The 13,765-nt window shown below is 37.3% G+C and overlaps 1 protein-coding gene across 1 annotated transcript; it reads right to left on the bottom strand.

Moving 5' to 3' along the window:
- Positions 1–8,008: 8,008 nt before the first annotated feature.
- On the bottom strand, positions 8,009–13,452 carry vip (vasoactive intestinal peptide). Its single transcript, XM_086258973.1, has 6 exons — positions 13,296–13,452; positions 12,327–12,431; positions 11,706–11,810; positions 10,835–10,960; positions 9,973–10,078; positions 8,009–9,571 (listed from the first exon to the last, which is right to left on the bottom strand). Coding segments are annotated over exons 1-6 (453 nt in total). The 5' UTR covers positions 13,298–13,452; the 3' UTR covers positions 8,009–9,562.
- Between the last annotated feature and the right edge of the window lie 313 nt (positions 13,453–13,765).

Raw genomic sequence — 13,765 nt, 5'->3', positions numbered from 1 at the left:
ACTGCCTGGCTGCTTGTGCTCTTGTCAGTTCTGATTTAATCTGGTGATGTACAGTTCAGCAATGATCTCATCCATTCCAAGTAATTGTAAATCTTCTAAAAATAGGAGACAGGTTTTAATGAACGTTCTAGTGTGAAAGAATCAGATCTAATCAGATTTCAGTTGTTTAAAAGAAGAATTTCTGTGTGTATATATCATCGTTTGCAGCTGCCTTTGTGTGTTCCCTGGACTCGCTGGATTCTGTTGCTTTTCCTTTAATTGGCTTTATTTTCTGAAAATATATTTAAAATTTATGCTTGCCTACCTCTAATCATCCATCCATCCTCTGCCGCTTATTCACACTCACACCTATGGGCAATTTAGAGTTTCCAATTAACTTATCTGCACTAACTGCATGTCTTTGGACTGCGGGAGGAAGGCGGAGTACCCAGGGCGAACCCACTCAAACATGAGGAGACCATGCAAAGTCCACACAGAAAGACCCTGAAATCCAACTCAGGATCTTCTTGCTGTGAGGCAACAGTGCTAACTGCCGCCCTTAGATTCCTATTCCTTAACATGATAGAAAACAGTAGGGCAACAGGATTGATAGGCATAGAGTAAAATGCTGACAAAATCTTTCTGCACTCTTTCCCAGATTTGTGCCTCGATAAAATCCTGGACTTCATGGCTTGGTTTGTGCTCTTTCATGGAAGCTTTTAACCTATAGTCTTCAACCCACTAATCCCACTGGTGTTAGTGGGTTAATAACAGTCCTCATATTTAAAGTGATCTTAGTCTGTCCAATTATTAAAGCTAAAAGCCTGCACTTCAGCATGTCATTGACTTTTAATACTTAACTGAACCTTAAACCTTGACCTTAAATAATGCAAACAACTTATGAATATGAAAGGACTTGTTATTTAAAGAATCCTCCTCTCACAGTGGTGCATATTCCAACAGTGTCACACCTCTTTTATACACTGAAGGAATATTCTCACAAAGGATACACCTGTGCATCAATTATATTTCCTCTGGTAAACCTCTTCTCTCCTGTCTCTGACCCTAAAATCCTTCTCAGTATGCCATGCTGAAGGTTGTCTCATTTCCTAAAATGCAACTGATGAAAGATGACAGAGGAGACAAGATAAGATATCTTATCTTAAGAGGCACACATTAGAGAATTGAGAAAATACTAAACACAAGCGGGTGAAAGGAATAAGAGCACATGAGAAAAAGTAAAACTGTTGCATGAAGACTAACACTAAACATGATGACGGAGAATTAACGCTGGAAACATTAGAAATTGGATACCACAGGGAATTTACTTCATCTACATTTGTTTTGGGGTTTTCTGATTTTGTTTGTTTCATTTTTGATAGCCTTGCAAATGTGTCTGTGCACGCAAACAGTTTGTGAAACCCACCGTTGCAAAAATTGCTGTGAGACTAGACTGCAAAATCAATTTCAAAAGCTCCAGGGCAGCTGATAAATGGACCTGTACAAATATCAAAAGGGCTTTCATTTCTGTTTGACCCAGGTTTTGTGTGCAAAGCTGCCTTTTCGCCTAACGAGCTGATATTAAATAATTTCTGCTGTTTGTTGTATGAGCTAAGTGGAGACAACATGAACTTACTAAAGGTTTGCAACCAAGTCTTGTGTTATCAGTCAACAGTGCTGAGAGAAAAAAAACAACAACAAGGTGCGAAGTTGAGCAGCATGCTGGATTTATGACTCTGTGGATGCACGAGTGTCCTCAGCAGAATCGTAGAAGGAGCAGTTGAGCTTTAGCAAGCGCACACGTTCACAAGGACGCAAACACCCACCCACAGTGCTCGGTGTTAAAAGGCTGCAGCCCTATCTCTCCGTCTATTTTTACTCTGTTTTGGTCCATTAAGATCAGCAGTGATGATAGTTAATGAGTGAAGCCCCTCGACAAAGCAGGCAGTAATCACAGACACACACACACAATCACATATCCTCACAATATTGATGTGTAAGCTATTGCATGTGTTTAAAACCATGCACACTTTAAAAACTTTATGTATATATTTGTATAAAGTATATAAGGTATACACTACTGCCATGCTTAAAAGAGGACATAGTTACTTGTGTATCTTTTGAGTGGACTTTTCTATTTACAGTGGCATTATTTTTTCTAAAGAAATTAAAAAGCAAGAGGTTTGAATTTATTTTGGATTTACTTTAAATCACACGTAGTTTAAAGTATACCAGTAGGCCGAACTATACACCACTCTACTAATATTTGGTTAAATGTCCCTGAGCAAGCAACATCTCAACCAGACACTTTTATAGCAACTTCTGGCATAATTCTATCTGTCTACCAGTCATCTGCGCATAACTGGTAGACTTCCTTTAAACTAGTTGGTTTCCTGGCACATTCCATAAACCTAGTGTGCTTTATCCATTCCAAAACCAATTTTGCTGGGTATTTGGGACTGTTCATTCATTGAAGGTTCATGCCCATGATGACTGTATGTAAACTGACCACACTGATAGTTGTAATGGAGGATAGCAGGTATGAGTAGTAGTCTTTTTTCAAGACTGCACTGGACAATGAGTGAATTCATTATCCCTGATGTTTTTTGCTTTACTTCCTGTCATGTGTTCCTAAAGGAAAAACTAATTCTATGATCTCTGCAGGCAGTTCTGGTTGGCAACGTGGCAGAAGATGACAGATTAATTAACAAATGTTAGCAAGGCTAACTCACTGAGCTACGATAGTGAAAATGGTAAGGAGTGCTAAGCATCAGCATGTCAACATCGTCACTGTGAGCATTTAGCTCAAAGTGTTACAGTACAAGCACAGTTTGACATTGGTGATTGGTTTTACTGAATCAGCGAAGTAATTTAAGTTTTTCACCCACAACAAGTAACACCTGCTAATTATAAGATCGTTGCATGTGGGTCGACCCTGCAGAACGTTGCTTATGACATTTATGAGTCAAATATCTGCTGCCATTTTGACACCTGTAAACAAAGTGAGTCACAACTGAAAGCAAGCAATTACATTTTTACCTAACACCAGAATTCAGTCATTTGGGGGCAAGAATGGTTTACCTTTTGGATTATTTAAGGACTTTATAGTAAAAATGGCAAAGGACAGTAAAAATTAATCATAACATAATTATCAGTTAAAAGAGAAATCCAAAATATAGATTAGCATTGAGCTATGAAGAAGAGTTGTTTAACATGTTCACTGTTAACCTTCGATTTAACCAGAGTATTTCGAGTTATCTGTTACACATGAACAAAGACAGCTTGTTCTTCTCCACTAAGGTCATGTTGATTCGTCAGCTTGATTTAGAGAAATTCTAACATCACAGACAATCTCAACAGTCGACAGTTATCACAAAAGAAAATTGCTAGAAAACCAGTAGCTTTTTCCTTTCCTTGTCAGCAGATGGTGACAACAAAACTTACATATCAAAGTGTAAAATGTTGTTACTTCAGGTAGACGTGACAGGTTTGTGCATGCAAAGGAGAGACTGTACATAAATGATGGACATAGCCACTTAGGGATACAATCTGGGGGTAGTTATCACAAGTGCCTAAACACTGGTGAAACTATTTATATTTAGAAGCAAACTTGAGCTTCAGCTTGGGCTTGGTTTTTTACCCTCATAGGTTGACACTATGATTGGAACTTGTCCGAATTATCAAGAAGTATGCTTTTGGGAAAACTGGAGCCTGTGAAACTCCATGGATGAGCCTTTCAAGAGCCAAAAGTTTAGCAAGAGGAAAGAGGAAAACGGAGAGTTTGTTAAAAACAAAACAAAACACATTATAGTAAAAAAACAAAGAAATCTTTATGTGATGATCCTTTACTTGATTCCCGAGTTGATGCTTTGCTGATCAGTGAGAAAGCTACCAATGAGAAAGCTTCGCGAACTTCATCTCAGGGAACCTTTCTCTCCCACAGTGGGAGTCATTACACAGCAAAGCTGTGGAAACTCACAGTGGGATAACTGAGACGTCTCCTAAATGGCATGAAGAATGACGACATGGATAAAAGCACAGCTACATTTAGACCTTTAGTCATGATACAATCATTTAGACATGACACAACAGACCTGCAGTCCATTATCTAGTGCGACGCACTTACATTAAAACTGTGAAGACCAACTAAATAGGAATCAAAGGTGTAACATACTTATTTACTTACTTCTAAAAGCTGAATTGTGATTATATCAGAAATTGTGTTAATAAACTATAATAGGCAAACTATACAACTGAACAAGATGCATTCATTTGTGGTTGTGGAGTGACGTTACGAGTCTGTGAGCCATTAGCACTGCTATTTTGACTTTTTCTTGTAAAAAAAAGAAGAAAAAGAAAAAAAAATCATATCATCTTAGGTTTTTCCACTAATCAGCTCTTTATGTAGCACCCAGTCCAAATCTTATTGATTCCTTCTGAAAACATACATTCATGGTAAAAAACAAAGCTAAACAAAACCAAAGTACACCACACACATCTGTCAATGCCAAGGTTTTATGTATCTGAACATAATAAAAAATCATCTTGAACTTGCCAGTTTCTAAAACTATTTACACGCAACCCCTGATAAGCAACAGCACATCACATTTTGCATTGTAACATTGGTTATTTAACAAAAGCTAAACCAAACTGCAGAATTACGGAGCCCCAACCTGTACCTCATACTGCAGCAATAACCTGAAGTAACTGTCATCTTGTTGTTTATGAATCTCTTGCGTTGTTGTGGAAAAATTTTGGGCCACTCTTCTTGACAATAGTGCTCATGAACATTGAGGTTTCCAAGTATTCATTCATAACTGAGAACCCAGAGTGACGCCTTAATTACTTCTTCATCTGCTAATGAAGGTGGTGACGAGCAGTACAGCTTGCAGCATTGTAGCCTTCATTTTTAACTGTATGTTCCTAGAATGGCTTTAAAGGCTCTTTGAACGGGTTTTAAAATGTTCTTTTTGTTATCGGGTTTGTGTAGGTAAACACTAAAACAAAGATCTTGTATGTTCTCATTAGGATTTGTGTCAGTGGGCGGGACTATAACCTCAGCTTTATTTTGTTAACTGGAAATTATGTGAGAATGTATTTCAGGCTGTTACAGAGTAATGTAAAACTAATGCAACGAGTAGAGTAATAAATTATTTTCTCAGGCAGTTAATGAAGTAACATGCTAGATTGCATTTAAGAATAATAACAAGGAATCTGTAGTAAATTACTTTTTTGGAGTAAAAATTCAACACTACTTTTGTGTTTTCATTTCATTTGCATTTACCACGTGGTGAGACCTGTTAAAGACAAGATTTATTACTTTATGCCCTAATTTTGCAAAACCTTAGAGCTGAAAGAAGATGTTTTTTGTTTGTTTGTTTGTTTGTTTGTTTGTTTACACAAGTGTAACTGAAAACCCTGATTTAGCTTTACAGCATGATAAGAAACATACCAATCAGGTTTATTGTCAAGAAAGATTTGAGATCAAGTTGACATTGTTTAATATTATTTTTGTTTCCAAACTAACTTTAGTTTCGAGCAATTATTTTATATTACTAAACCAAATTTTTCTTTATTTTCTTTCTAAAAACAAAAAAGTATCATCCACTAAGATAAAGGGAGACAAACACATCTGACAATCACGTGTTCTTCTGTTACAGCTTCTCGAATGCAAATTCTTTTGAAAGGGCAGCATTTAGTATTGCAATCTTGTTGCAAACACCTTCCTCTCCTCTCTACAGGTGGTTTTAGCTTTTCTTTTCAAGCCTGTGTCATCTTCAGTGTTGCCTCAAGTGAGTGGAAAGACACATCATCACCCTTTTTTGCTATGACTAGACTGCTTTAAGCTGATAGGATGGCAGCAGTAACTCAAATAACCCCTCATCACAACCTTGTTACAGCCAACCTTGAACCTTGAAGTAGATACAGAAACAGAACACAACACTGGGTAAAGTAATTAAGTAAAGTATGTAAAGTATGTAAATGACAATCTGACAAAGAACAAAGGGAGACAGTGACTATAAACGCACAGAGGGGTGATAGGGGCAGAATGGAGACACCTGGGAGACAATGCAGAACTAAATCCGAAAATATGACATGGGGAATTATAAACTAAGACATGGGAACAGAGACAGATGACTATCAAAATAAAGAAAATGGCAAGACAGAAAAAGCTAAGAGAAGACCGAAAAAGCTGAGAATATTAACATAAAGAAACCAACCACAAATAACTGCTGAAAGTAAAATTCAATTCAATTTTATTTATATAGCGCCAAATCACAACAAAAGTCACCTCAAGGCGCTTCATAGATACAGAGAAAAGCCCAACAATCATATGACCCCCTATGAGCAAGCACTTTGGCGACAGTGGGAAGGAAAAACTCCCTTTTAACAGGAAGAAACCTCCGGCAGAACCAGGCTCAGGGAGGGGCGGGGCCAGGGGAGACAGGATAGAAGACCTGCTGTGGAAGAGAGACAGAGGTTAATAACAGATATGATTCAATGCAGAGAGGTCTATTAACACATAGTGAGTGAGAAAGGTGACTGGAAAGGAAAAACTCAATGCATCATGGGAATCCCCCGGCAACCTACGTCTATTGCAGCATAACTAAGGGAGGATTCAGGGTCACCTGATCCAGCCCTAACTATATGCTTTAGCAAAAAGGAAAGTTTTAAGCCTAATCTTAAAAGTAGAGATAGTGTCTGTCTCCCGAATCCAAACTGGAAACTGGTTCCACAGAAGAGGGGCCTGAAAACTGAAAGCTCTCCCTCCCATTCTACAAGAATACAAAACTCCAAATGCCGCAAATGCAATAATACAAAATATCAATAGACATAACAAAAGACAAAAAAACAAGGATCCAGCCCCTTCCCAGTGCAAACATTTGGAAAAACCACATCAGAAAATAAAATAAAAACAAAAAGATGTAAAACTCATAATATCCCAGTGTCACTGTCCATGGTGCTGAAATTCCTCCTTATTGTTTTCTAGGGTCTCCAAGGGTCTTTAAGCAATAAATTGAGTTACTTATTGCCAAATCTTCTTCTCCCCTAGAAAATGTACAAGTTCAAGACTCTATGTGATAAGTAGTCCGACAGTAATTTAGAAACAACAACTGAGGAATCACAGGTTATAATGCGCCACATTCATTTTAACTTGTGACTGAACTTCTTTAATGTGGTGTGGTCAACATATTTTTCACAGGGGGCATGCTCATTTTGTTTTCTTCATCTCAACATGGTCTGTATTTTTTACTGACTGACTGATTTATTAATTTTTTTTTTTAAGCTATAGATGTTTTCCGGTTGACCGACCGTGACTCTAAATAAATGGCATAATTGTCCTGAAAGAGACATGATGTGTGGATCGCCATTGGCAACATATTGCCTTTTGTTAAAAACAGATCCTGATAGGATCCCCACACAGAAACACCTGCTTCTCTGGGCACCGAAAATGGTTGAGGCAAAAGAAATGCACTCAGGGTATATCCAGTTTGTTTATGTCACTGTCACAAATCTTTATGTCAATCAGATGAAACCCACAGGGATAAAGTAAAGGCCGCTTGGTGCTTCATGCTCATATGTGTCGACATGTTATCATCTACATGTTATGTTCATGGTGTTTTGAGAAATTCAGATTGGTTGTCCCAGAGTAGCAATAATATTTTAAAACAGTTAAAATCTGATGGGGAAAAAAGGATTGTGTAAGAGAGATAGCATTCTGTTTTAATGTTCAGCTTTCAGGAAAAACAACTCACATGCTGATTTTGACCCCAAAACATTTGCCTCCTTGTCTGAAACACATTTAAGAATGAAAAAACAAACAAACAAACAAACAAACAAACAAACAAACAAACAAACAAACAAACAAACAAACAAACAAACAAACAAACAAACAAACAAACCCAACCTTTTGCCAACTTTTCTTTAGATTCCCACTAAACAAACTTTTGTCCTCAAACTTACAATCAGCTGGGTGTAGAAGGCAATGAGCTCTCTACTCATCAAACAATCAGGCAGACAAAACACATCAGCTTTGAAAAATAAACCAAAATCTTTTATTTGGTGACTGGTTTACATCACTAAATACACTAAAGGCAGGTCTATGCACAGTTATAACTTCTTTGCTCTACATACTGAATAATGTAAAGTGATTATATGCATCTGTGTCCATTCAATGTGTGTCCTCCTCGCCTGTGAATCCCCCATGAAAAGAACATTTATGAATTCTCTGACAACTTGGTGTGCGCACAGATCATGACCGCAATACTGAAAATGATTGGGACAACACTTTAATTTAACACAACCGTACATTAAAGAGCAATAAATTTATCTATCCTGTTGAAAGGAAATCAATCAAATCTTCCACTGTCAATCTTATGACTATTGTTCTGTTGACATTAAATGGGTCAACTGAACATTTCTAAATAAACAAATTTACAAATGGTACCTCTGGCTGGAAACCAAATAAATCACATTTCATTTATAGTTTGAGTGGACAAATGCTTTACTTAAATTTGAGAGGATTACAGATACCCTGAAATGAAAAATGAAGACATTAAAAACAATGGAGTTTTTATTAACATTCAACATGTCAATTAATTGATTAAATTTAATGGAAAAGTTATACCATTAGGAATAATCAGGGGAAATTATCCATTGAAAATTAATTTAAAAAAAAAAGTAATCACAAAATCAAAATGTGACAAGTAGCCTGATGAAATTTGCATAAAGCTGTAATTTCACTAAAAGTTAACACTGTTTATGTTCCACTGAAGATCAGCTGTACCAATGCTCCACTGACAGTTAATGAAATGAGTCTGAATTTAATTACATAGATTTGAATGCTCCATTTAAAGTTAATTTGACAAGTGCTGGCTAGTTAAAACCAAAGTTAATATGTCATGAATATGAAATTTACTGGGAATGTTCTCTGTGCAAATGAAATTGGATTGAGTGTTATTATTTTAGTTTAACTTGACTGGGTCATTTAAAATCCCAAAAGCGGATAGGGCCAAAGATCCTTAGATAAAATTTTGGATTGTTTTTTTTCACTGGAAGTTAAACCTTTGTCTGACAAATTAAGGTTTGTGACAGATTAATCATGTTTATCTTCCAATGAATGTTTGATATTGGCCAGTAAAGCCAGTATATCCACTGTAAATCAACCGGTATGCTATAAAAAAAAACACACTTTTCTATCAATAGTCAATGGCTCAAATTTTCAACTGAAAGTTCATGGGACACAATTCTCTTAAATTTAACACTGCTGTTGTTCCCCAGAAATGGTTAATAGAACAAGAGCGACCTCCTTTTTATCCACTGCTGCCATTTGTTGACACATGCATGTTGCTCAGTGCGGCCCGAAAATTCTTTTGCGATTAGCATTGTGTATATATATGTGGTATATATACAGTGAAAACGTGTACTGTGTAGATGAACAGATAGCTAGATAACCACACTGGAGAACACATCATTGTTGGTTGACTTTTGAATGTCCTTTGGATTAATACGGTGTTGTTTTTTCTGAATGAATGGTTTCATGAGGATGACTTGAGGTATTCACTCGAGCATGGACTTCTCCTCAAAGTGCCTGCAAAAAGAACAGCAAAGAACAGGCAGAGAGGAAGGTTAAAAGCTGCAATACATAACACAGCATTGACTAATAGTCAGGTACTAATTGTGTGAAAAGTTACTTCAGAAATTTAGCTTCATACTTGTCATAAAACTGGACCTTTTAACATTGTTTGTGCTTTTGGTGGCTTTTAGCACTTTTTAATTAATTAGCACTGACTCTCAGGTAATATGTCTGTGCATTGCAGCTGTACAGTTTATGAATGTAGGCTGTTAACTACGCTTGCTGGCATTAGCATGCCTCACGTTTTAAGGCTCCAAAATTCTGAGTCAAAAGAAACCAATAGGTGTCATTGATGTTGATGCTCTCTCTCCCCTGCAAGTAACCGTGTATTAGTGTGCATATGTGTCTGTACTTACCAGCTGATAGTTGTTTAGGAGATGGTCTACGTTTATGTCGTCGTAGCTCTCCTGGAAGGTTTTGGGTTCATCCCTGGACTCCTCGCTGGTTACAGGATCTTCTAGGCTGTGTGGTGTAAGGACATCGGGGAGGAAAGAGGGTTTCAAGATCCACACTTTTTTTTTTTTAAATAAACACCTGACAGGTCTAAATAATCTGAAAGACTTGTCATTATCCCTTTCCATATTTCTTCACAAACCATAACAATTGTTCAGTGTATTTTCTTCTAGTTAGATGAGTGTACTATTTTTATTTGTGTATTAAGTGATTGAAGTGACAAAGTTTTGAAGATGCACAAACATATATATTAACCAAAGTTGATTTTATTCCGTTTGAGGTTCTAAAGGTCTTTTTCTTCACATAATCAAATGTACAAATTATCACCCTTATGAATCTGACGGACTCTGTATTTATTGTTTTTGTAGAAAAGTAGCTTTACAAATACATGTCCAGGTAATTCAAACAGTCTAGTCAATGAACCTTAAAATGAGGATTTCTTAAAGCAAATGCTGCATGTTTTGCACAATATTCAGCAAATTTGCTTTACTCAATACCCAAATAAAAAATGTATAAATACATTTGAGCAGAGCCACTTTATCAATTTACCAGCTGGTTATTGTGATTTGCAACCATCAAGCTCATTTATACATCAAATAAAACCAGCATCCATCAAAATGGAGTGAAGTAATCAAAGTAAATGTGCTTTTAGCTCTATTATTTTCTTAATGTATTCTTCTGTTCATCCATAAGCAGCTTCAGAAACTAAGAAAGCTATCTGTGTATACAGTGAGATAAAAAGTGAACACAAGGACTGATTCCTACCTTCTCTTTCCTGATAAGACAGAGTTCAGGTACTTCTTGACAGCCATCTGTTTGCGGAAGCGGCTGTAGTTGTCTGTAAAGATAGCGTCTGTGTGACGCTTTGCTGGCTCGTCCATCAGCTCATCACTGAACAGAAGAGATGACAGCAGAGTGATACCATAGCTCAGAGGGCAGCAGGTCTTAATGCAAACTCAGTGCAGCTCATGGTCTGTGACTCATGTTGTCATGTGTGTGTGCATGGGTGTGTGTTCCTCTAGAATATATAAAAACATGATGTGATGTCACTGATTAACCTTTAAAATATATGTGCAATTACAAAAAGCATGAACTCTTTCAATTGTAAATATAAGTAAATATAACATTTCTATGAAGTCTTCTTGGACTCATTTCTTTTATTTGTATCTAATTTGATTATATGACTAAATGTTTTCGATGAAATAAAATATGAACTTTGGGGGTTTGGAGAAAAATCAACTTTCAACCTAATTTATAGCTTTAAGGTAAAAAACAAACAAACTGTACTTTACTTTCCTTAGCACCCATATTTTGATGGTTTATGGTCAACAACTGGTCCTTGACTGTGGTTTTGGTCAATGAACAAAGAAATTTTCTACAGATAATAAGCTTTGTTTATGTATTCATTTATTTAGAATTTTCTGAAAACTTAACATTTCTATATAATCCGAAAATATTTTAAACGCTTCTAAATACTTCTCATGTCTGGATTGACAGAGTTACACATGAGTTTATTAAGCCTAAACACGAATCATTATATACATTTAATAAAAAGAACAGGGTTGGGCATAAGAAAGAACCACTGCTTTCTCAAAAGCGAAATTTAGCATGCTTTTTGGGGGATTATTTCACCTACCTGACCCGCTTTCCAATCAGAGACTCCAGGTACCTCCGTGCTGATAGCTGTCCCAGGAGTTTGCTATATCCGCTGGTAAACAGACCGTCTGCGTGTCTCGTCGCTCTGCACAGATTCACAAGGCATTCACATTAAAAACCCGGATACTTTTAATCCAAACTAAACCGGAGACATACCCATTGTGCTTATGATTGTAACAGAATCTTTTATTGCTTTTGCCGTATGACAAATCATGTAAGTTTCTCAGTAATATGATAGTGTAATGATAAATAATGATCAAATATCTCAGATTTTACCCCCAACAAGTTTCTTAAATAGTTCCAAAGTGGTCGCTATTGTAGAAGTCCGATGTTTACATTTAATGAACGGTTCATTCAGCTAATGCAGTTAATCGCATACCTCATTGTATTTATTATCGAGGAAACTTTCCCCACTCTTTCAGTTTCATATCCATGTCATCTGCGCTCAGCAAAACCAATAAGTTAAACAATTTACTCAAGAACATAAAAGTTTCGGCTCCAGAGTCGAAAGACAAAGCTGTTCGTCCTACCATACAGTGTTGGGTACATTTCCTTCTCTATACATTTTTTTTTTTTGTAAATAACACGTGTTTGCCCTTACCTTATGGTTGTGTGCGGTAGACTTAGGGTCCGGGAGTACAACACACTGCACAGGGCTATTAGGAGAAGCAGGTGGGGGCCGGTTCGTTGTACCATCGCTTTATACCTGAAGATGGAAATGGTGAAGGGTTATGCTCATTCTGGAACACAGAAAGTATATCTGATCGTGCCAACAGGGGAAGGATATCCTTTATCCGGAATTACGCGCAACAGTCCAGTTCAGTTTCTCGAGGCAAATGCAGAGAAGAGAGGACTATTTGTGGAACGAACTCTAACTAATTTCCCCTTTGGTGCCGATCTTGACATAGAGAAGACAAGAAGCCATCGGAATCCAATGCGCAATTGCGCGCGTCGCCGTCACAGGGTAGGACTAAAGATATAATTCCACATACCACATACTTTGACTGTGTTGGCACAATCTGACGTGGTATTGAAATGTATAATTCAAAAGAGTTATTGAGAAAACGCTTGCGATCTCCATCAAAATACCACGAGTAAATTTATCACCGGAAGTCTAAATATCTTTATCAGTAACTTTCTGCTTCAAAATTTCTTTTTAACTACTCAGTTCCGTGACTCTCAGTGCAGTGAGAGTTCGATGTTGACTGAAGAAACGAAATAAAAGCGTTTATCTTCGAAAGGCTGTCAGGGATATAACCGTTACGAAACACTGTTACTTTTGTCAGGAAAGAAAAACATCTGGCGCGGTCCCATGCGTAATTGTGCACAGCGCGGATATGTCGAGGAGTTTTATTACCCTTCGTCAAGAAGTGTAATGCCTCTAATTGCTGTTTAAACCAAAACAAGTAGTTTATTCAATGTAAAACTCAACTTTCAGTTATTAGTAAAGCGTTTCCAAAAGCCGATGGAAGCGGGCATAACACCAAAACTAAAACCCCACCAAATACGAAAACAAACACAAATTCTCAAAGGAACCCCAGAATTACTATGATACAAATGAAAATCTTACATGTGCGGTAGAGAAAGTTGTCTGGTTTGGTTCTCTCTGCTGTGCTGCCCAGACTCCTGATCTTGAGTCGCTTCTTTATGTCCACACTGCTGCTCCGATGTTTCCTCACTCTCGTTCTCCTTTGTCTTTCTGTTTACCTTCAGCTCTGCTGCCGTTTTATACACCTGGATATTCCTCAAGAAGCATCAGACTCATCAGGGGCCTGAGACGTCAGTGGGTCGCTGCTTTCGTCATTGGTGTTGCTCACGGAACCAAAGAGGCCTATGGTGGAATTAGTGGGGAGTGTTATTCTGTTTCTTCTGATTAAACGCAGGAATAACTAACTTATATGCCAGGGTTGATGTTGACTCATCTGATCATTTCCCCATGAGCTCCTCATCGTGCAAAACTATAGTGCAGGTCAGGGAAAACTGGAAATTGGACTGGAAATGAAACCGAAAGCTCTGAGACCTGGATGGAAACTAGAATAA

This window comes from Aulonocara sp. 'chitande type north' Nkhata Bay, linkage group LG13 (genome assembly GCF_057382095.1).
Source record: "Aulonocara sp. 'chitande type north' Nkhata Bay isolate Kocher_YH1m ecotype deep benthic linkage group LG13, A_spYH_male_GT1.1, whole genome shotgun sequence".
Taxonomy (NCBI): domain Eukaryota; kingdom Metazoa; phylum Chordata; class Actinopteri; order Cichliformes; family Cichlidae; genus Aulonocara; species Aulonocara sp. 'chitande type north' Nkhata Bay.
This window is presented reverse-complemented; position numbering and strand designations above follow the sequence as displayed.